Below are 23,317 nucleotides of genomic sequence, written 5' to 3'. Positions count from 1 at the left end.
GGGCACCAGACACGCAAGTGGTGAACAGACATACATGTAGGTAAAATACCCATACACATAAAATAATTTTTCAGTTGGTTGCTTGCTTCAAGACTCCTTTATTTTTATTATGTATATGTGTGCATCATTTGTTGGTTTGAGTTTGTGCGTGTGAATGCAGCACCCTGGGAGGCCAGTAGAGGGCATTGGATCCCCAGGAGATGGAGTGACAGCTGTGAGCTACCTGACATGGGTGCTGGGAACTGAAGTCAGGTCCTAGGGAAGAGCAGCAAGAGTTCATCTCTGAGCCATCTCAGGCCCTGATTGGTTTCTTTTTTTTTTTTTTTTTTTAAGATTTGATTTAATTTTATTTTGTGTGCATTGGTGTTTTGTCCAAATTCATGTCTGTGGAATCCCCAAGAACTGGAATTAGGCAGTTGTGAGCTGCCATGTGGGTGCTGGGAATTGAACCTGGGTCCTCTGGAAGAGCAGCCAGTGCTCTTAAGCGATGAGCCATCTCTCCAGCCCCTGCTTGGTTTCTTATTCTCAGTTCTTTATATAGTCTGATAAATCTTTTTACAAACCTGCTAACATATATATATATATTTTTTGAGATGGGTTTTTTTGTGTAATCTTGGCTGTCTTGGAACTAGCTCTTTAGATCACGCTAGGCTCAAACTCAGAGATCCTCCTCCTGCTGCCCCTGTTGCCCTAGTGCTGGGATTAAAGGTGTATGCCACCACCACCCTGCTAACATATATTCTTTATGCAATAAGAATTATTAAATTATATGACACATATTATCTCAACTGATTTTTCACTAATTTTTTTGTTCTTTTTTTTTTTTTTTTTTTTTTTGGTTTTTCGAGACAGGGTTTCTCTGTGTAGCTTTGCGCCTTTCCTGGAACTCACTCGGTAGTCCAGGCTGGCCTCGAACTCACAGAGATCCGCCTGGCTCTGCCTCCCGAGTGCTGGGATTAAAGGCGTGCGCCACCACCGCCCGGCTCTGTTTTGTTTTTTGAGACAGAGTTTCTCTGTGTAGTCCTGTCCTGGAACTTGCACTGCAGACCAGGCTGGCCTTGAACTCACAGAGATCCACCTGCCTCTGCCTCCTGAGTGCTGGGATTAAAGGCATGTGCCACCACTGACCAGTGAAAATGTTTTTTAGCTTTGATAAACTCCTGTTATCATCACTATCATGTATCTGGCAACACTCAGGGTCAAATCTTGTAAAGCACTGGGGAGGCAGAGGCAGGTGGGTCTCTGAGTTCAAGGCCAGGGCTGCAGTGAGAGCATATCTCAAAAAAAAGAGAGTGTAGCCATCTACAGCATTCCACAATCATGTCCAATTGTAATCCAAATACAGCTAATTCTACAAAGACCACGTAGTCTGAGAGAGGGCCATCACTTCCTAAAAATGTTGGATGTCTTTATTTTGTAGTGATCCAAAGTGATTTTGATATTTCACCAATCTATCTTCAGAAGACTGCTTAAAATGTCTTTATGGGGGCTGGAGAGATGGCTCAGTGGTTAAGAGCACTTGCTGCTCTTCTAGAGAACTCAAGTTCAATTCCCAGCACCCACGTGGCAGCTCACAACTGTCTACAACTCCAGTCCCAGGGGATCCAATACCCTCTCCTGACCTCTGCAGACACGCATGCTCACGGTGCTTAGACATTTACACAGGCAAGGGGAAAATTGTCTTTATAAGAACACAGAGAAATAAGCCACATAATTATTTGTTATCTGCAGAAATAACCACAGGACTCTGGGAAACAATGGTTACTCTCAGTAGAGCTGGCAGAAAAATGTTAATTTTTTACCAACTTAATATTTTGAGAATTAAACATCAGTTTAATGGGGCATTTTATATTTAGCAGTTGTGTTTCCCGTGGGGTGAAAAGTCACCAACCTGGTAAAATGCTTCATTGGCAAATAGCTTTGGTAAGACCAAAACACCAGCCAAAGGGAAAAAGAAGAGGGCCCCACCTCCCCAGGCACTCAGTGGCCGGGTACGGGCTGCCTGACAGTGAGAAGGGGCAGCATGTCTATGTCCTCAGAACACCGAAGTGCCCTGCAGCCCTCAGCCTGTTGCTCATGTGCGACCCGCTGCTGCTTCAGAGAGAAACATCTGCGTGCCCAGGACTTTTGACAGGTATGTATTTAAAGTCAGAAGGAGCAGAGGCGGGCTGGGTCCTGGAGACTTTACTGCTTCTGAGTTGGTGCATCACAGTACGGCACGTTTTCTGTTAGAAGATCTTTCCTGGGAACAAGTTCTACGAGGAACACAGAGAGACCAGTGGTTAGATGATTAGAACTCCAGTCTGATTATCCTCAAATCAGACCCAAGTGCCAGCACACTCACTTCCCCCACAAGTTCCAACTGTAAACTGTCTCGTTTAGGAACCATACACATAACTCTTCTAGAGATATTTTATTTCAGTTGATGTCTGAGGTGAGAGCTTTGACTCTAAATGGAGGCATTTAATAAGATCCTCATTCATGTTACATAAAAACATACAACCGAGTCCATCATTTTACTAAACATGACTAATTAATCAACTAAACACAACTAAGCTAAAAACACATTATAATTGGCCATCTGTCAATTGCTAATTAAAAATGTCACCTAGAAATGTTTTTTGAGAGAGGGCTTCATATAGCTCAGGCTAGTCTTGAACTCCCTATGTAGCTGAGGCTAACCTTGAACTCCTGATCCTCCAGCCTCCACCTCCCCATGATGGGATTATAGGTGTAGCACACCTTGCCTGGCTACTTGGAAATTTTTAAAGAAAGCAAGACATCACTCTCGTAACTTAGGAAGTCCTCATCTACAGTGAGGAACTGTGGTGACGGACAGTGTCCCCACGAAACACACTGCTCAACAACAAACAACTGTTGACTCCTAGGCAAGACAACTTGATAATGTCAGGATAAATTGTTAAAATAGAAAATTTGGGGGCCTTAGAGATTACTCAGTGGTTAATGTGCTTGCTATGATAATGTGAGGACCAGAGAGTTCAGATTGCCTAGCGAGACTAGCCATATCAGAGAAATCCTGCTTCAACAAATAAAAAGAGCGATGGAGACAATTCCCAACGTTAAGTTCAGGGGTCCACATGCACGTGCAGCCACACATATGTAAAAACACACTTGTGTGTATGTTCAACACACACACACACACACACACACACACACACACACACACACACATACACACGAAAAATGGAAAAAGGAAAAAAGAGAAAACTGCCCAGATATGCTGGTACACGCCTATAATCCCAGTGATCATAGGCAAAGGCAGTAAGATCTGCATTCAAGGCCAGCTGGCAGGCCAAAGCATGACCACGTTGATCTGAGCTACGTGAGACCCTGTCTCAAAGGCCCTGGGTCCAATACTCAGCACTGAGAAACAACAAAACAAAATTGAGGAGATCTATCACTTCCCTTTGAGAAGACAGAACCCAGGTATATTGTCCTTGTACTGCCCTGTGTGGTGGCTCACACTTTCACCTTGCTGGGAGGCTAAGACAGGAGGATCACCATGAGTTCGAGGACAGTTTGAGCTACAGAATGAGTTTCAGACCTGTGTAGCTAAAGTCTAAAATCTGTCTCAACAAAAGCAGAGCTGGGAATGTGGCTTGGTTAGCAGAGTGCCTGCCTATATGCATGAGGCCTTGAGTTGTACCTGGGAGCGGTACACACTTACAATCCTGGCCTCAGGAGGCAGAGGAAGGAGAATCACGGTCATCCTCAGCCATGTAGGAAGTTTGAGGCCAGCCTGGGGCAGATGAGATTCTGTGTCAAACAAAAGAGAGCAAATGCTCCCCTAATAACCACTCTCAGAACTACCCACACTAGATACTGTGTGGAACCTCAGTGGCATTCTGGACCACAGGGGGAAAAGGGTCCCTTCTGCTAGAAAAGGCCTTGATAGGACAAAAGAAAAAAATGTCGGGCTGGAGAGATGGCTTAGAGGTTAAGACCACTGACTGCTTTTCCAGAGGTCCTGAGTTCAATTCCCAGCAACCACATGGTGGCTCACAACTATCTGTAATGAGATCTGGTGCCCTCTTCTGGCCTGCAGTCATACATGCTGTATACATAATAAATAAATAAATCTTTAAAGAAAATGTCAACGAGAGTATTGCATTAATGTCAATACCCTAGTTTTGATGATTAAACTGTGGTTAAGCAATGTCCTTTATATTCAAGAAATGCACATTGAGGGGACTGGGCTCACATCTTTATTCCCAACACTCAGGAGACAGAAGTAGTTGGATCTCTCTGAATTCAAGGCCAGCTTGGTCTACATAGCAAGTTCCTGGACAGCCAGAGATAAACAGTGAGACCTTGTCTCAAGAAATAAAAGAACAACAAAAAGAAATGCATATTGAAGCATTTTTGAAGATTTTTATTTATGTGTATGAACGTGTGTCTATGTGTATGTGTGAATGTGTATGTGTATGTGTGTGTGCCCCAGAAGGCCAGAGGAGTATGTCAGGTTCCCCCAGAGCTAAAGTTACAAGTGACTGAACTACCCAGTGTGGGTGCTAGGAAAAAGAACTTCAGTTCTCTGGAAGATCAGTATGGGCTCTGAACTGCTGAGCCATCTCTCCAGTCACACACTGAAATATTTTGAAGAAATTGTCAGGGTTGGAGAGATGGCTCAGCAGTTAAGAGCACTGGCTGTTCTTCCAGAGGTCCTGAGTTCAATTCCCAGCAACCACATGGTGGCTCACAACCATCTGTAATGAGATCTGCTGCCCTCTCCTGGCGGGAAGGTGTACATGCAGGAAGAGTACTCATACCAAAGAAAAGAAGGAAGAAGTTGTTGGTGTGATGGTACAATCCTATAATCTCAGCACTTGAGAAGTGAGGCAGGGGAATCAGGAGTTGAGTTCAGCCTGCACTACACGAGACCCTGTCCAAAAAATTAAAAAAAAAAAGATAACAACAAAACTCCACCTACAAAACTATCTAGAAGTTATCTGAAATTTGCACTTGAGTTGACAAGATGTCTCAGAGAATAAGGTTACTTGCCACCAAGCCTGACAGTCTGAATTGGATCCCTGACACCCACATTATGGAAGGAAAGCTGTCATCTGATCTCCACGTGCAAACCATGACACAGGCAATAAACACCCACCACACACATAAATTAATGAATAAAATAATGTGTCCATATGATAAATCCGGCTTATGAAGTGAGGAAGCCTCTGCTTATCTCTGACTTGTAATTATTTTTAACCAGTTATTTGGTGCTTTCATCCAACTAAGCCATAGTGTTAGTTTTAAGTTAATGACAGTAGTAATAACTTATTTCACTTACCAAACATACGTGCCTGTTTTATGCTAGGTATTACATCAAAAACTGAGATGAAGGGAACCATGAAAATTTATTTGGCAAGCCAGGCAGTGGTGGCGCACACCTTTAACACCCCAGCACTTGGGAGGCAGAGGCAGGGGGACCTCTATGAGTTTGAGGCCAGCCTGGTCTACAGGCAAATCCAGGACAACCAGGGCTACATAACAGAGAGCTCCTGTCTCAAAAAAAAAAATTTCTTTGGCTTCAAGGGGTTCATAATCCATTGGAAAGGATAAACAACAAATCACACTGTAATATAATGCTTCACAAATGTCTTTTAGAGTGAAAATGCAAGCATTTGAGACTATGGCATTGAAGAATAAATTACTAAACCCATCCATCTTACTTTAGATTATGCTCAGCTTTGAATAACCAGAAGCCACTGTGGTGTAATAAGAGATTTCACTTTCTTCCATCATGACGCGCAGCAGGCTTGAGCTAGGCAAGGCCTTGGTGCTGCTGGGAAGCCAGGGTCCTCCCTGTCCTGTCCGTTCGACCGTTCACAGCCCTTCTGAACAGCAGTCTGCCTTGCTTCTGCTTTCCCCACATCTGCACCGCAGGCAGGCAGGAAGAACAAAGGGCAGGAGGGGAACCCCACCCAGCTCATTCTTGTTCAACAAAACAATGGCTTCCGTGGAAACAACACTCAGTAGATGGACACTTAGAAAAGATGCCAGATAGTCTGGGAAGTCACATTGCATCCTTCCTTTCCACCCTCTCTGGATATGCAACATGGACATAAGCAATTCACAGAACATTCCAGTTTACTACCTGTCCCCAAAGCCTCATCCAGTTCATACTGAAGGCCTCTGGTTAATGTGTTGGTCCCCTCAGCCCACTGGGTCCATCTGTGGCCCACATCATAGACACCTACCCCACTTTAGTTGGAAATAAATGATGGGATGAAAAATAAAAACATGAGATTGGGAATCTATGGTAGTGCCCAGGCCACAGAAAATCCTAAATCCTAGGGATAGCAAAAGACAAACTTCTTAACTTGGTAACACTCAGTCTGCCAATTTGGCAGTACCAAATTCTATTTTCAAGAGACTCAAAGCCCTGCTCTGATGCACTCTACTACACAGATGCCAGATCTGGCCTCTGGGCCACTTCCTGTTTCGGGGAGATGGAGATCCTGGGGAAGATAGCCTCTTTGGGGAGCTTCAAAGGCTTTCACAGTCTACTTCCTGTCAATCTGAGTTCAGGAAACCAGGGACAGCTTTAAGAGCTGAAGTAAACTACACAAGCCTGGGTTTCTTAGCAATACAATCCACTCAAAAACTATAAACTTCAAGTCTGTTTCCAGTTGTTCCCACAAACAAGGAGGCACAGGCAAGTATCTTACCCAGTTTGAAGCAATGCAGACGACAGGCATCCTTCTTTCAATCGGCTGCACTCACTAGCTCAAACTGAGACCACTTCTTAAAGCAAGGGAAAGCAACAGCCAAGAGCTCCCGTGAGTAAGGAGGAAAGAGGCCTGCGGGCAAACTGAAAACTTCAGCAGTCTCTTTACATCTGTCTTGCGTGGGACAGTGGGACCAGTGACTGTCTGCAGTTCAAGGCTCTCCTCAGAATACAGGCGGCAGACCAAGAGAGCCCCTTAGCAAAGTGACACTCCTTCCATCTCTGCTTTGGGAGTGGACCAATCTGCAAACATTCTTTCTCAGCATCTTGCTCAAGGCAGAAAAAGCCCAACAGCACGCACTGACATTTGGGCTGTCTCTTTTATTGCTGTAGCCCCAGGTCCGTATGCACCCCAATCATCACTGACGTTATGATTTACCACTATAAAGGTCACCAGATAAGCTGGGTGGTGGTGGCACACGCCTTTAATCCTAGCATTTGAGAGGCAGAGGCAGGCGGATCTCTGTGAGTTCGAGGCCAGCCTGGTCTACAGAGTGAGTTTACTCAAGAGACTGAAGTAGAAGAGTTACAGCAAGTTTGAGGCCAGCCTGGGCTACAGAGTGAGATCCTGTATCCAAAAAAAATTTTTAATTTAAATTTAAATTATATACACACACACACACACACACACACACACACACACACACACATATATATACACATATATACATACACACACGTGCATAATGGATAACCTAGTTTACAATAGTGTGGCAGAGACATTGGACATTAATAATGTATAGGACATTAAGATTATTTTAAAGTTATAACAATGTTGCTAAATATATCAGGCACATAAACAGCAATAAGCTGAAATGGGGAGCTTACACTTTGGTCATGTTTTTTCTTAGAACCTGTCCTTGCCTGTGTTTGGGCTTGGAGCTCCTCTGACATACAGAAAGTGCTGTGGGGGAACCCTTAACTATCAATCTTTTACAAAGAGCACTCAGTTTCATAAGGATAAGACCAAGATTTGTCCTGCCCATTGTTCCAGAAATCCCAGTGCCTACCACAATGAGGTTTCAATAAATATGGGCTGAGTCACTTTAAACTTAGAAAAAACATCAGATAGCATTTGACAATGACAAATGTACAGTATCAAAAGGCAGAAGTTTAGGTCTGGGGAGATGAGTTGAGTTGATAAAATGCTTCCTGTGCAAGCACAGGACCTGAGTTTGGATCCCCAGCACCCACACAGAAGCACACACCTATGACCTCAGAGCTAGAGAGGTGGTCACAGGTAGAGCTCTGGGTCTGGCAAGCTAGCCAGTTTAGCCAAAGCAGTGAGTTCCAGGCTCAGTGAGAGACCCTGTCTTTAACAATTAGGTGGATAGCAATCTAGGACACCTGACATCAACTTCTGGCCTACATATACACATGTGCACACACACAAATATGCACACAGACACATACACACATACAAAAAGGCAGAAGTTTAAAAAAAAGATCTGAGATCTGAGCTAGGCATAGTGATACACACCTTTAATCCCAGTACTTGGGAGGCAGAGGCAGGCGATCTCTATGGGTTTGAGGCCAGCCTGACCTACATAATTGAGTTCCAGGATAGCCTGAGCTACATACATAGTGAGACTCTGTCTCAAAAAAAGACATTTGAAAAAGTTTTTCTCATTATATTTTCTTAATGTTACCACATATACTTAGAAATACAACCCAATTTTGTCTGTCTTACATATGTGCTAGAGAAGAAGAAACATATTGGGCAGAGAAGGCTCAGCAGTTAAGGGCACTGGCTGTTCTTCCAGAGAACCGGGTTCAATTCCCAGCACACACAGAGTGTCTTCACAACTGTCTGTAATTCTAGTTCCAGGGGATCTGATGCTCTCTTCTGACTTCAGAGTGTACCTTTTGGGGTAAAGGCTGTGTTTTGGCACTGACAGTAGAGTGCTTACCTAGCATACACAGGTCCTGAGTATAATGCGCATATATCAAGCATGGTGTTACATGTTGGTAATCAAAACACTCAGAAGATAGAGGCAGGAAGATCAGAAGTTTAAGGCCATCAGCTACTTAATGAATTAGAGGGTATCCTGGAGACCATGTCTCAAAAAATTATATGAATAAACAAAAAAACCTAGGGGATAGAGAGAGATCTCAGTGGTTAAGAGCACTTGCTGCTCTTCTAGAGAACCTGAGTTCAGTTCCCAGTACTCATATCAGATAACTCTAGTCCCAGAAGATCTGACTTCCTCCAGGTACGGCATGCACGTGGTACACACACACACACACTCAGGTATATACACATACACATAAAATAAACATCTTTTAATTAAACAATAAAATCTTTAAAAAAAAAAATAAGGTGGAGGCTCTACAACCCTGGCCCTCCTGCCTGGGCATCAACCATCAAGATGGCACATGCTGCAGGGCGGTGGTGGCGCACACCTTTAATCCCAGCACTCGGGAGGCAGAGCCAGGCGGATCTCTGTGAGTTCGAGGCCAGCCTGGACTACAGAGTGAGTTCCAGGAAAGGCGCAAAACTACACAGAGAAACCCTGTCTCGAAAAACCAAAAAAAAAAAAAAAAAAAAAAAAAAAAAAAAAAAAAGATGGTACATGCTGAAGCCTCTTCTCACCTACTGAGTTGAAGGTGAACCAAGAGTTCACTCTCCATTCATGTATTTTACTATCAAAGGATGGTAGCTGCAACTGTTCCAGGCAGAAAGCAGCTCAAAAGCAGAGAAACTAACAAAGCAAGTTAGTGTGGAGAATGTGAGGTTTCAGAGCATGAACTGGCACTGTTGGGCAACAGGCCCCAGACCTTAGCACACTGACACCATGATAGACGTACCATTCAGGCCTTGGAACCCAGCTCCTAGTCAGCAACATCTGCCAAAATGAGAACCAAGACCTAATCCATCAAAGCTCATAGTTCTGGAAAAGTCCCTAAATGAGGTGTGTCAACACAGGATGTGATTTTTGTGCTTAAAATCCCACCCTGAGAATGGCTAGGGACTGCACTTGGGTCCTGAACACACAGTGTAGTCACCAGTCAGCTAATAAAGACTTTTTACTGCCTTGAATCTGTGTCTGAGTGGTATTCTCTGGTGGACACCTCACAAGAGCTCCTCACCCAGCGACCCTCTTAATGAACATGTTACTTGGGAGTCACGGCAGGCTTAGATGACACCATTACAGAGCTGACAGACATCTCCCCTATCAGAAAGCACTGGTTTGAGAAGTCCAGACCTCTGCACCCTCCAAAATATATTCCTGTCTCCAAGCCTCGGGGCTATGGGAAAACACTTATCACCATGGCTACAGAAAAAGCAGCAGTCTGTCTGTCCTCTCAATCTTCAGTCTTCAACACTGGTGAGTGGTATGAAGACTCTCCAAAACTGGCTGCTGTTGTTTCTGTCTTGACACAAAGCCAGAGCCTTCTAACATCTTATAAAGACTCCTTTCTACAAAGCTTTCAAGTTCTGACCACGAAGCTACAGCTGTGAGGAAAGCTCAGTTTATGAGTCCCTGGGATTGAACTAGATACTGATCACAGCTGCTAAGTCCCAGTGATGGCCCCCTCACTAGACTAGAATGAGAAGAATGCCTGGAAGATTTCCCTTCAAGCAGGCTGCTCTAAAACAAAGAGACACAATCTCGAATCTCATCTTAAACAATGAAGATGTGGTGAGGTGTGTAGACCTGCTAGTAGTTGCCCTGGAAACTGTTGGGTTTCCAGGAAGTGACCTAAAAAAAAAAAAAAAAAAAAAAATGCTAGGCCTGGCCTGGTGGTACATATCTTTAATCCCAACACTCAGGAAGACAGAGGTAGGCAGATTCTTTGGATTCAAGTCCAGTCTGGTCTACATAGCAAATTCCAGAATAGCCAGGACTACATAGAGAGACCCTGTCTCAAAAATAAATCAAATAAAACTCTAACAACAGAAAAAGAAATGTGAGATGCTACCTCCTCTGTGTGTGTGTGTGTGTGTGTGTGATGCTAATTCTATACCATGAGAAATTCAAGAAGATGAAATAAAAATCTAGCCTGTGCAACAGTGGTTTTGCGCCCCACAACTGCAAGGTGAAGGATTCAGAAAGTTTTAACTCGTGTTTAGAGGAAGAGTAAAGATCCTTTACGTGGTTCAGTGATCTAGTTTGCTGGGGAAGCTTTTCTGTCAGTGGGAGGGGAGTAGACCAAGTGTTCTTAAAACACACAAAGCCATTCAAGGCCAGCCTGGCCTATAGAGTGAGTTCCAGGACAGCCAGAAGTACAGAGAGAAGCCTTGTCTTGAAAAACAACACAATGGCTGGAGAGATGGTTTAGAGGTTGAAGTTAAGAGCATTGGCTGCTCTTCCGGAGGACCTGGGTTCAACTCCCAGCACCTACATAGCAGCTCACAACTGTCTGTAGCTCCAGTTTCAAAGGACCCGAAACTTCCCAGGGCAAAACACTAATGAACATAATTTTTTTTTAAAAATTAGGGAAAAAAACCCAAAAAACAAAAGCTATCTGTATATTATTTCTCCTACAGTTGTACATAAAATGTTTTTACATTAAAAAAAGGACAAATACTATAGAATTGTATTACATGGAATGTATAGAATATACAAATTCATAGAGACAGAAAGATTAAACGTTATCTCAAGATGGAGAAGAAAGGAATATAGAGCAATGATTTCCTAAGTAAAGAATCTCTGTTTTGTGTGATGGAAAAGCCCCACAAATGGACAGTAGTATCAGGACATAATATCATGTATGTAATAAATCAATACAATTAATGTAATTAATGAATATCATAAATACAGTTATTGAATGAAAAAAAAGAGGCTGGAGAGATGGCTCAGTGTTTACGAGCACTTCCTACTCTTAAAGAGGACACCAGTGTTGGGGTCCCAGCACCCACTTTGTGGGGTGGGGGATGTTTCACAATGGTCTGTAACTCCACAAAGGTCTGAAGCCTTTTGAAGGAACAAGGCATGTGCTCACAGAGTTGTATAAAATGAAAATAAATCTACATTGGGCATGGTTGCCTATGCCTTTAATCCAGCCCAGACACAGAGCTCAGTGAGTTCCTGGCAAGCCTGGATGGTAAGAAAGAGAGAAAGCCAGGAGTGGTAACCCATGCCTATAATCCTGTCACTGCAGAGGAAGAGACAGCTGGATCTCTGTGAGTTTCATGCCACTCCAGTCTACAAAGAGAAGTCCATCGTTATCTCAAGATGGAAAAGAAAGCAATGATTTCCTAAGTACAGAGTTTCTGTTTTGTGTGACAGAAAAGCCCCACAAACAGACAGTAGTATCAGGACATAATATCATGAATGTAATAAATCAATACAATTAATGTAATTAATGAATATCATAAATATAGTTATTGAATAAATACTGTGAATGTAATTAATGAATACCACAAATGTAATTAATATCATGAGTGTAATTAATGAATATCATGAGTGTAATTAATATCTTGAATGTAATTCATGCCACTGAATTATGAACTTAAAAATGGTTACATTGGGAGGTGGAAGGAGGGAGGACAGGGGAATCCGTGGCTGATATGTGAAATTAAGTTAATTATAAAATAAAAATACTATTAAAAAAACTATACAGAGGGGAAAAAAATGGTTACAAAAAATTCAAAGTCAACAAAGCACCACACAGGATCTCTGTGTATTTCCCATCTTTATGTGGCTTATTTTTTTATATTACTTTACTCTTTCTTTAAAGACTTTACTTATTTTTAAACTATTTTTTCCTATGACTGTCTATAACCATTTTCTTAAGCACCTATTCACACTGTAACCTGTTTAAAAGTTTTTTTTTTAATTTTTTGAATGATGATGATGGAACAGCAGCTGCTGAAAGACATGAGATTGTAAAAGGAACTGCTGAATTAAACCAGCCTGGATACTTTAGGGATGTCTTACCTATAAAATGGAATTCAGAAAATGTATTGAGTTGAGCGAGAGGTTATGTTTTTGTTTCTACAGAAAATGAAAGGCTGTGGATTCCTTCAGAATTAATAGAGACCAGATTTGATTGGGGAAGACACCTTGAAAATCTTGGCTACAGATAATAAACCTAGAAAAACTACAAGACAGTTGGCGAGGTGAAAAGTGGCAGTGGCTTGTTCCTTAGTCTCTCTGATCTTTCAGCATTTACCTCAATATCTGGCCCCAGGATTTTGTTAAAAGACCAATTTTGATCCTGAAAGGGGGATGTCTTTTGCCTCTCCCCTTGCTAGTATATAAAAAGCCCATTAGGAATAAACTCAAGGCAACTGGGTATTGACCCAGGGCCCTCCCAAAGCTATCCTGCGTCTCTTTTTCTTCATCTGTATCTATATTTTTTCCTATCTAGCATTTCTCAATTCTTCACTACCCGCTCCAAGGATGTTTGATAGGTCAGAGATGGACCCTGACATCAAACCCACATGATGAGAGGTAGCCTCTGACCTCCATTAGCATATATGTGTGTTCATTTGTAAGTGTCCTAGCACACACACACACATACACACACAAATGTTAAAAAAAAAAGCAAGTTGTAATCTGCAGTGAGATTTCACTAACACTCCAGCAGGAGTCCTGAGATGTAACAGATTCTTAAGTACATTTCCATTTCCTATAATCCCAATTTTTCTGGACTGAAATAACTAATTATAGAATAAAAGGTAAAAAAAAATACTTAGTCTAGGTAGATAATAAATGATGCCAGAAAAATTAATATATATGGCTACATAAAAATGGTTGTAGCTGGTGCAGTGGTACACCCCTTTAATCTGAGCACTTGGGGGCAGAAGCAGGCAGATCTCTGTGAGTTCAAAGCCAGCCTGGTCTGCATAATGAGTTCTAGGACAGCCAGGACTACATAGTGAGTCCCTGTCTCAAAAAAGCAAAAAAACAAAAAACAAAAAAAAAACACCAAAAAAAGGATGTGTTAATAACTACAATTTTGCAATATAACCAGGAAGTAAGATTTGTGGGGAGGAGCTCTGGAGAGATGACTCAGCAGTTAAGAGTATTAGCTGCTCTTGTAGTGGACCTGGTTTCAGTTCTCATCATTCCAGAATGGCTAACAACCATCCATAATTTTAACTCTAGGGGATCCAACATCCTCTTGTGACTTCCACTGATACAAGGCATGCATGGGTGCACATGCAAGCAAAACATGCATACACGTTTAAAAAAAACTAAAACTAAACTTAAAAGTGAAAAGAAAAAAGGGAGAAGGGGAGATGGCTCAGTTGAGGACTTGAGTTCAATCCCTGTGTCAGTGTGAAAGAATACCAGTGTGGTGGGTGTGGTCACGCCTTTAATCCCAGGGGGGCACCCTGATTTACACAGTCCGTTCAAAGACAGCCAGGGCTACACAGTGAAACCTTGTCTCAGGAAAAAAAATCAATAATAATAAATAAAATAATGGCATACAAAGGTGCAGTAATTGTTACCGTTTTGAAACATCACAGTCAGCAACCACATCCCCCCACCACACACACACCTCCACGTTACTTACTCAGTGTGTTGTGGTCGGTGTGAACACCTTGAATAACAGATGTTCTAAGTAACAGTTCAACATCGGAACCTAGTTTCATCATCTGTGAAGAAAATCAGAGTAACCCCTTGAGTAATGTGTAGCACTGGCTTTGAAAAGCACAGTTTTACAGGTCACTTTCAGATAATGAGGCTTTTAGCTTTGTGAAACTGTATGTAGTACAGAAGTTGCAAACATTTCAGATGCCCTTCATTTTTATTATAATCCCATATTTTGTTCAAACAGATTTAAAATTTTTGTTATAATATGCATTTTAAAATGTGTTGAGGGCTGGGCATGGTAGAGCATGCCTTTAATCGGAGCACTTTGGAGGCAGAGGCTGGCCTAGTCTACATAGTGAGTTCTAGAACAATAAAGCTAAATAGTGAGACCCTGTCTCGAAAAAAATAAAACAAATAAAAAAGTATTTTTACCTAATTTTTTATTCATTTGTATAATTGCTATTAAATATGGGAGACATTTTCTTATTTGTATTTTCTCGTTTGCTAATCAATTCTTTATACTCTAGGTATCCCCACAAAGAACTGTCTTACTTTTTTAAGGCAGCACCTCAGTATGTAGCCCAGGCTGGCACTGGACTCGGGATCTTCCGCTTCAGCCTCTTGAGCACTAGAGTGGCAGGGCCCAGCCCACCATGCCCAGCTCTGCTCTGTACTGCTTTCCTTCCTACGGGGCGTCCCCACCTACAGCTCCCTCTGAAGTGCGGGCGTCACGAGACCGCTTGTTCCTCAGCTTCAGTCACTTGACTCAAGTGAAGAAAGACTGCTATGGCTTCTGCCATGGTTCAGCTGCCCTGGTCTTGACCCAGGGCCTTGTTATCTTTGGGGACAGGAGATAATCCTGAGGAGAGCCACGGTAAACAAGTGCAGGTTGTCTACAGCTGTGGAGGCTCTCCCTCCCTCCTTCCCACAGCCCTCCACTCCCACCGTCCATCCTCTCTTTCCCACAGACATTCACACCAGCTTTATGTAATCGCCACCTCTCACTGCACCTCTGCTATTTTCTCCGGAGAGGCCTCACTTTTATTTTTTTTGAATTCTTCGTTTATCTTTACTCTGGCTGCTAGAGAGAGAGAGAAAAAAACACATGTAATTAATACTTAGGATTCTTACATGTTATTCAGCATTACTCATTATGAATTTCTACTTCTCACATAAAACTGAGCATGAGAAATGTGTTCTGTGCCAAGCATGGTATTACACACCGTAACAGCAGCACTTAGGAGGATGAGGCAGGAGGATTTTGAGTTTGAGGCCAGCTTGGGCTATGTGGTGAGGCTTTTTTTTTTTTTTAAACACAGGGTATCTCTACATAACTCTGGCTGTCCTGGAATCTCAGGGTCTCTCTACATAGCTCTGGCTGTCCTGGAATTCATTATATAGACGAGGCTGGCCTGGAACCCACAGAGATCCTCCAGCCTTTAAGGCCACCATGCCTGGCTTCTTTTCCACTTCATGTGTGTATCTCTAGAACTATTGGATTCTAATAGGTCCAAATCCAAGTATGTTTTTTCTCTATATCTAAACATTTAAAGTAATGCCTTGTTTTATTTTGTTTTGAGATAGGGTCTCAATGGAAAGCCCAGGCTATTCTTGAACCTGTGAGTCCTCTGCCTCAGCCTCCAGAGTGCTGCGGTTACATGCATGTGCCACCACACTCATCTGAAATGCTTTATGAAGATGGTAAGAACCAGTGCAAACAACATGTAACCTATACCCGCACAGAGATGCTTCAGCAGAGGATCTGATCCTGAGCACCTTCGCGCATGTAAAAGTGAATGATGAAAGTAAAGTTGCTAGGTGTGGTAGCGCATGCCTTTAACTAAGAACTGGGGGGCGGGGCAGAGGCAAGAGGTGCTCTGTGAGTTTGAGGCCAGCCGGCTCTCTCTATACGGCAAGTTCTAGGACAGGTAGGACTATAAAGTGGACTGTGTCTCAAACAACAACAACAACAATCAAAAAACGTTTAGGCTCACATATACCATTTACATTACAGCAGCTTAATCTATTCTAATTGGCCTTGCTGTGTTATGAGCATTTAATGGAACAATCTGTATGAAGTCCTTAGAAAATATCAACAAATGCTGACGAAAGCAACCAAATATACCATGCTGACAGAACAAAGTAGCCATGGAAGCCTCCTTCAGCGCTCATCTTCCTCAGTGTGTAAGGTGGTTAAGAGTCTGGCCCGAGTGGAGGCTGGAGAGGTGGCTCAGTGGTAGCTCCAGGGAATCCATCACCCTCTTCCGGCTTCCCAGGACACCAAACACCCAAGTGGTGCACAGATATACATGGAGGCAAAATACCCATCCTCATAAAGTAATAAAAATAAACTTTTTTTTTTAAAAAAAAAAAAAGTCTGGCTTTTGGAATCAGGTTGCTTAAGATATTCCTCAGTTCTACTGTTGGCTAATGACATGCAGGAAATCTTTTTCATATTTTGTCAGTTTTCTCATCTGCAAAAATTTGAGTTATAGTGTAATTACCTCACAGAGCTGAGAACTGTTAGAAATTTGTGTAAAGCACATAAAACGATGTATTTCTAAAACTAGGGGCTGGAGAGATAGCTCAGCAGTTAAGAGCATGTCCTACTCACCTGAATGTGGTCCCCAGCACCCACATCAGGTGACTCACAACTGCCTGTGCCTCCAGCGTCCAGGGGTCCTATACAGCTGGCTTCTGTGGGCACCTGCACTTACGTGCATAGCACACACACACAATTGAAAATAATAAAAGTCGATATTAAAAAGAAATGACCAAATTTGATTTCCTGGGAATGCTTTTTGCCTAGTGCACTCTTTTTTTTTTTTTTTTTTTTTTTTTTTTTGGTTTTTCGAGACAGGGTTTCTCTGTGTAGCTTTGCGCCTTTCCTGGATCTCGCGCTGTAGACCAGGCTGGCCTCGAACTCACAGAGATCCGCCTGCCTCTGCCTCCCGAGTGCTGGGATTAAAGGCGTGCGCCACCACCGCCCGGCGCCTAGTGCACTCTTAGGGAGGTTTGGAAATGGATGGTGAGTAGAAATCAGACCGATACAGAGCCTGAGGTCTCGAGCTGTGACTTCCAAGTCAGTCTGAAAACATTTCAGAGATGCTCAGTCTGGACTCATGTGGCCAGATTCGATCTCACAGCTGCAGAGACTGCTACACTTACTCAGGTGTTAACAACACGGTAGCACCTGGTTATAGTGTGAGAAAATTGAGTTATGCCTAGGGAAATGGGATTAAGAGAGAACCTTGAATCTCACCTGCCCCTTCCTTTTAGATGATTCTATATGAAAACTGGGTCTTTATAAGAATTAGGTATTCTTCCACAGGTATAATGTGGACAGGTCTTTATAGAACATCAGGGAGAGATGGTAAAGGTCATTCCACACAGTCAGAAGAGAAGGGCAGCCAGCTAAAGAATGGATGTGCACCAGGAGTGGCGGCACACACCTCAGGCAGGAAGATCAGGAGTTCAAGGTCACCCTCCAAGTACCTTCAAAGCCAACCTGGGATATTTAACATCCTGGCTCAGGTCAGCAACCTAGCTCAAAGGCAGAGTGCTTTGCCTCAATGTGTGGGGCTCCAAATTCAATTCCTAGCACCTAGGAGAAAAAAAAAGCATGGATTTGTGCTAAAGGAGTGAAAGATGTATTTACCTTCTAATGCTCTCTTATCATTTTTAAAAACTTGCTGTCTGGTCCTGTGCAGTGTTCTAAAGAGCTGTAAAACCTATGGAGGAAAAGCAGAATTCAGGACTGAGAAGATGGCTCAGTGGATAAAGCACGTGCTACAGGGTCCTGAGGAACTGAGTTCAAATCCTTGGAATCCACATAAAAACAAACATGATAGCACACATCTGTAATCCCTGGATGCCTGTGGAAAGATGACAGCAGAGAGACAGGAGAATCCCAGAAGCTCAAGGGATTCTTGGACTACCTTGACATATGCAAAGAGTCCCTGCCTCAAACAAGGTAGAAGGCAAGGACCAACATCTGAGGTTTTCCTCTGACCACGCACACGCTACTCATACATATATCACACACAAAAATAAATAAATAAAATATAAAAACAGTAAGATTTTATGCTTAAGAAAAAAATCACACCCAGGTGGCAGTGGTGAATGTCTTTAATCCTAACACTCAGAGGCAGAGGCAGGCAGATCTCTGAGTTGGAGGCCAGCCTGGTCTACAGAGTGAGTTCCAGGATAGTCAGGACTACACAGAGAAACTCTGTCTCAAAAAAAAAAGGGGGGGGGGGGAGCTGGAGAGATGGCTCAGAGGTTAAGAGCACTGAATGCTCTTCCAGAGGTCCTGAGTTCAATTTCCAGCAACCACAGGGTGGCTCACAACCATCTGTAATGAGATCTGGTGCCCTCTTCTGGCCTGCAGGCAGACATGCTGTATACATAATAGATAAATAAATCTTTAAAAAAAAAAAAAAGGAAAAGAAAAAAATCACATTTTACATAACATTTAGAATTATTGTATTAGAAGGATTAAACAGTATTTGTTTTCTATTTGTTTCTAAAAGTTACTTTTCAGAATAGCTGGTAAAAGCAAGAACTTGCAAAGTAACTTCTTAGTTGCTATTTCTCTTTAAGTCCAAGAACAAAACAAGGTTGGGCTGTTAAACAGAGAAACCTTGCTCAAAAAACCAACACCCACCGCACCCCCGCGCCCCCACAAAAAGCCAAAACCAAACCAAACAAACAAAAACAACGGGGAACTGGGGAGATGGCTCCGTGGTTAGGAGGATATACTGTACTTCCAGAGGACCTCGGTTTGCTTCCCAGCGCCCACATCACGTGGCTCACAACCACCTGTAAGTCCTCCGGCCTCTGCAAGCATCTGCACTTGTACACACATACCCCCCCCCACACACACACACACACACGCACACAGACACATAATTTAAAAAGAAGTAACAGTTGGGGGTACAACTCAGTGGTAGAGTGTGCAACTTAGCACAGATAAGGCCCTAGGCTCTTGGGCTCCATCTAGCACCAAAACATTAAAAAAACTGTATTTACAAAATTTCTGAGTTCTATGAAACAAACAGTAGTGGGGGGGGAAGAAAAATAAAAAATAAAACAAACAAGAAACTAATCTTCTAAGCCAAGGGTGGTGGCTCATATCTGTAAACTGGCACTTGGGCAGGGAAGGCAGGAGAATCAGCTCAATGTCAGATTCTGCTATGTGGTGAGTTCAAGGCCAACATGAGCCTGTTTCAACAACTCCCTCAAAACAAAACAAAAGCCTTAATAATGATCCTGACAAAAAGCTAGTGTACTAAGGTAATAAATTCTGCCAGTTTGCAGCTTTCTTTTTTTTTTTTTTTTTTTTTTTTTTTTGGTTTTTCGAGACAGGGTTTCTCTGTGTAGCTTTGCGCCTTTCCTGGAACTCACTTGGTAGTCCAGGCTGGCCTCGAACTCACAGAGATCTGCCTGGCTCTGCCTCCCGAGTGCTGGGATTAAAGGCGTGCGCCACCACCGCCCAGCGTTTGTAGCTTTCTTAACCTACACCTTTCATCTACTCTTGAATCATGCTATCATACTCATCTATCCTATGAGCCCAGGAAGGTGTTGCAGATAACTTAGGGAAGGCTAACTGCAATTTCTGAAGTGAAAAGTGGAAGGAACGCTGAGACTTCTCAACACCCCGAGTCTGTGGGGACCAGTAGGTGAGTGAATTCGAGCCTGGCCTTTGGGTAATATATGAAATTGGAAAGGAACAGTGGTGGGCATAGGTGAGAAAGAGGAGGGAATGGGGATGAACTTAAGACACATACGCGTGTATGAAGTCTCAAAAACAAAAAAGGGGGCTGGAGATGGCACAGAGGTTAAGAGCACTGGCGGCTCCTCCAGAGGACCCGGGTTCAATCCCCAGCCCCCACCCACATGGAAGCTCACAATTCCAGGTGATCTGACATCCTCACACAGACATACATGCAGGCAAAACACCCATGTGCATTAAGTAAAAAAATTAAAAACAAAATAATAAAATGGAAAACCAAGCTTAGATTTAGGGCTGGGGAGATGGCTCAGTGATTAAAATGCTGATTCTGCAAGGGTGAAGACCAGAGTTTGGACCCCCAGAACCCACCAAAATGCAAGGTAGACGTGTATTTCCAGCCTCGGGAGGCAGAGAGAGGATGCCCAGAGCAACTGGCTAGCAAGACTACATACTCATATTGGGGAGGTCTGGGTAGAAGAGCGATAGAAGTATTCATACAAGCATGCATGTACTCACCAGTACACATATGAAAATGGAAAAAAAAATTAGGATTTACTGATGAGCATTTCAGATTTAGGGGTTTTTTTTGTTTTTGTTTTTGTTTTATGCTTGGCCTGTACTTTAAGACAATCACAGGAAATGAATGAACTTGTTATGGAGGAATGGGGAACAATAAACAACCTAAAAATGTGGGGCTTGGAATTGAGTAATGTGTACAGAAAGGATTTTTCTGAAGTGCTTGACAATAAAAGCTGATTGCCTGACAGAGGTTATTAATAGGAATATGGATTTTAAAGGCACCACAGTGGGCTGTGTTTAGCATGTAGTGGGCCCTGGGCTAACTTCTCAGCACTAGAAAATAAAATATAAATTAAGTAAAAAGTAAAGAGAGGCCGGGCAGTGGTGGCACACACCTTTAATCCCAGCACTCGGAAGGCAGAGCCAGGCAGATCTCTGGGAGTTCGAGGCCAGCCTGGTCTACAGAGGGAGTTCCAGGACAAGTACCAAAACTACACAGAGAAACCCTGTCTCGAAAAACCAAAAAAAAAAAAAAAAAAAAAAAGTAAAGAGAGACAGACACACACAAACAAGACTAGGTGTCTAGGTATATACCTGTAGTCCCAGGATCTTGGGAAGTAAAGAAGAGAGATTGTTGGATCCCAAAGTTTAAGACCATAGTCTCAAACCAAACAGTAATCTCAGTAATTTTATGTAGTACTTAAGGGATGGGGGAGTGTCCATCAATACAAAAACAACACCATTAGTTTGAAACCATTATCCTAATAAAAATAAAATGGGCGCTGGAGAAATGGCTCTGGGGTTAAAAGCACTAGCTGCTCTTACAGAGGACCCAGCCAGGTTCTTCACCCACATGGAAGCTGACAACCACCTGTTACTTCAGTTCCAGGGAATCTGAAGACCTCTTCTGGCCTCTGTGGGTACCAGACATACACATGGTACACAGACACACGTGCAGGAAAAACATCCATGCAAATAAAATAATTTTAAAAATTCTTTAAAAAGAAAATGCCATCTTTATTATCACAAAGCTATTGGGACCAATATCACATTGGAACTCATAATTTTATTATTTATGTATGTTTTTATGTTATGCATTTATTATGTTAGGCATCGAACCCAGGGCCGTGACCACGCTAAGCAAGGGTTCTACTACTGAGCTAAATTCAACCACATCCCTACTAAAAAAAAAAAAAAAAAAAAAAAAAAACTTTTCAAATGCAGAAAGTAGCTGGGTGTAGTGGCTCACACCTGTAATCCCAGCATTTGGCATGAAGACTGCTGAGTTGGAAGCCAGCCTGGGCTACACAGTAAGTCTGAGGCCAGCCCCTCCTAATTCCCAATTAAATCTCAGGTCTCTGCCTATGGTTCCTTGTGATTTCATTTCCTTCCTTTTTAAATGTTGAGACAAGAACGATGTTGCCTGGGGTAGCCATGAACAAGTAGGTTCAGCAATGCTGCCTCTTCCTCTCTAGAGATTTCTGAATTCCTCTAGGTAAGTTACATCCTAGTTACAGGTTCACAAAAACGCCGTGCTTTTAGTTTGAAGTACTTGCGATTTTATTGTTTATAATCTGCCCGATATGAAGGCTAGGACGGTCAGTTTATGGTCATCACAGTTTATTCCTCCATTCACGGTTGTCACTCCCCTCACTCCCTGTCCCTCACGGCTGTCACTCTCCTGCACCCACCGCCCATCGGGGTTGTCACCCTCCCTCCCCTCCCACTGCCCTAAGGGTTTGTCATCCTCTTCCACTGACCCCTCCTCTTTCTTGGTCAGTCTCCCTCCCCACTCGCCACCCCTCAAGGCTGTCACCCTCCTCCACTCTCCACCCCTCGGGGTCGCCTCCCCTCCCCTGCCAAGGGTCCTGAGCTTCAGCCTCCCCGCACCCACCTCCCCGGCCCTGTCACCTTGGCAGTCTGACCCATGGCTCCCCACGCCGCTGCCTCCGCCTCTGGAGCCGCCCCTTCTCGGTAACCAATCAGGGCCGGGGCGTAGCCGGCAACGCTCCCGCATAGTAACCAATCAGAACGTAGCACCTCCTCCCTAGCCCGCCTCCTCCGCAGAACGAAGGCCGGGCGTTCGCTAAGTAGATTCAACTCTAAAACCGCGAGAAGCCTCGGAGCCAAATTACGGAAAGGAGAACGGAAGTAGCCGGAAGCCATGTTTGTTAGGGGTAGAGTCCCTTCCGCCTTGCAGAGCGTGGCGCGCGCACGCCGGGCTATTCGTGAATGGGTGATCTCGGCACCTGCTCTTCCCTCCTGTTTAAGGGCGTGGGTCGTCTGCTATAGTTCCTATAGTTTAACGTTTCCCAGCTGTGACTGTCTCCTTGGAAACGTGGGCAAACAAAAGCCAAGCCCTAACAAACATAGCCGGTCCGTATCAGAACGCTGACTCCTGAAAGTTCTGTTCATACATTTGCTTAATTATTCCCCTAGAAGGTGCGGCTCTGTTGCCTGCTCGTTCGCAAGCTTGATCCCAGACACTCCTCACCCTCTGCATTATCATTAGCCTACTTATCTTGCCCTGCTCTTCGGTTTTGCTGAGGTAGGAAATCGTCTATTAAAAACTTCATAGTCAACCATAAAACATTATATACATTTTAAGTTAGGACTTGCAGGCATGAATAAAATTTTCCACCTTGCTTCTATTTTCACAATCGTTTGCCTTGAACACTCCCGTAACGTTTCAGGTTACTTTTAGATAAAATTGACTGTTTATTAAGAATCAAAGATTTGAGCCGGACAGTGGTGGCGCACGCCTTTAATCTCAGCACTCACGAGACAGAGCAAGGCGGATCTCTGTGAGTTCGAGGCCAGCCT

General features: G+C 43.3%; 1 protein-coding gene across 4 annotated transcripts; it reads right to left on the bottom strand.

The window, feature by feature from the left end:
* Positions 1-984: 984 nt before the first annotated feature.
* On the bottom strand, positions 985-22,526 carry Lyrm7 (LYR motif containing 7). Of its 4 annotated transcripts, none has more exons than XM_052757705.1 (5): positions 22,389-22,526; positions 17,900-17,972; positions 15,252-15,322; positions 14,222-14,303; positions 985-2,255 (listed from the first exon to the last, which is right to left on the bottom strand). In XM_052757705.1, the coding sequence occupies exons 1-5, from the start codon at positions 22,509-22,511 to the stop codon at positions 2,185-2,187; spliced, it is 420 nt and encodes a 139-aa protein (XP_052613665.1). In that variant the 5' UTR covers positions 22,512-22,526; the 3' UTR covers positions 985-2,184. The 4 variants fall into 4 exon arrangements, with proteins under 4 accessions (XP_052613665.1, XP_052613666.1, XP_052613664.1 ...); XM_052757706.1 differs by having other exon boundaries at positions 15,252-15,319; XM_052757704.1 differs by having other exon boundaries at positions 15,252-15,319; positions 22,406-22,517.
* Between the last annotated feature and the right edge of the window lie 791 nt (positions 22,527-23,317).

Source organism: Peromyscus californicus, unplaced genomic scaffold, assembly GCF_007827085.1.
Source record: "Peromyscus californicus insignis strain IS unplaced genomic scaffold, ASM782708v3 Scaffold_3__1_contigs__length_106647218, whole genome shotgun sequence".
In the NCBI taxonomy this organism is placed as follows: domain Eukaryota; kingdom Metazoa; phylum Chordata; class Mammalia; order Rodentia; family Cricetidae; genus Peromyscus; species Peromyscus californicus.
Note: the sequence above shows the minus strand (reverse complement) of the source record. Positions and strands in the feature narration are given on the sequence as shown.

Excerpts from the sequence above, each read along its gene's own strand:
- Lyrm7 (XM_052757705.1), bottom strand. The coding sequence starts at position 22,511 with ATGCGGGAGCGTTGCCGGCTACGCCCCGGCCCTGATTGGTTACCGAGA. Across the intron at positions 14,304-15,251 it reads CTCCGGAGAAAATAGCAGAG|ATGATGAAACTAGGTTCCGA; the intron begins GTGCAGTGAGAG and ends TTTTCTTCACAG. Across the intron at positions 2,256-14,221 it reads CACCGACCACAACACACTGA|AACTTGTTCCCAGGAAAGAT; the intron begins GTAAGTAACGTG and ends TGTTCCTCGTAG.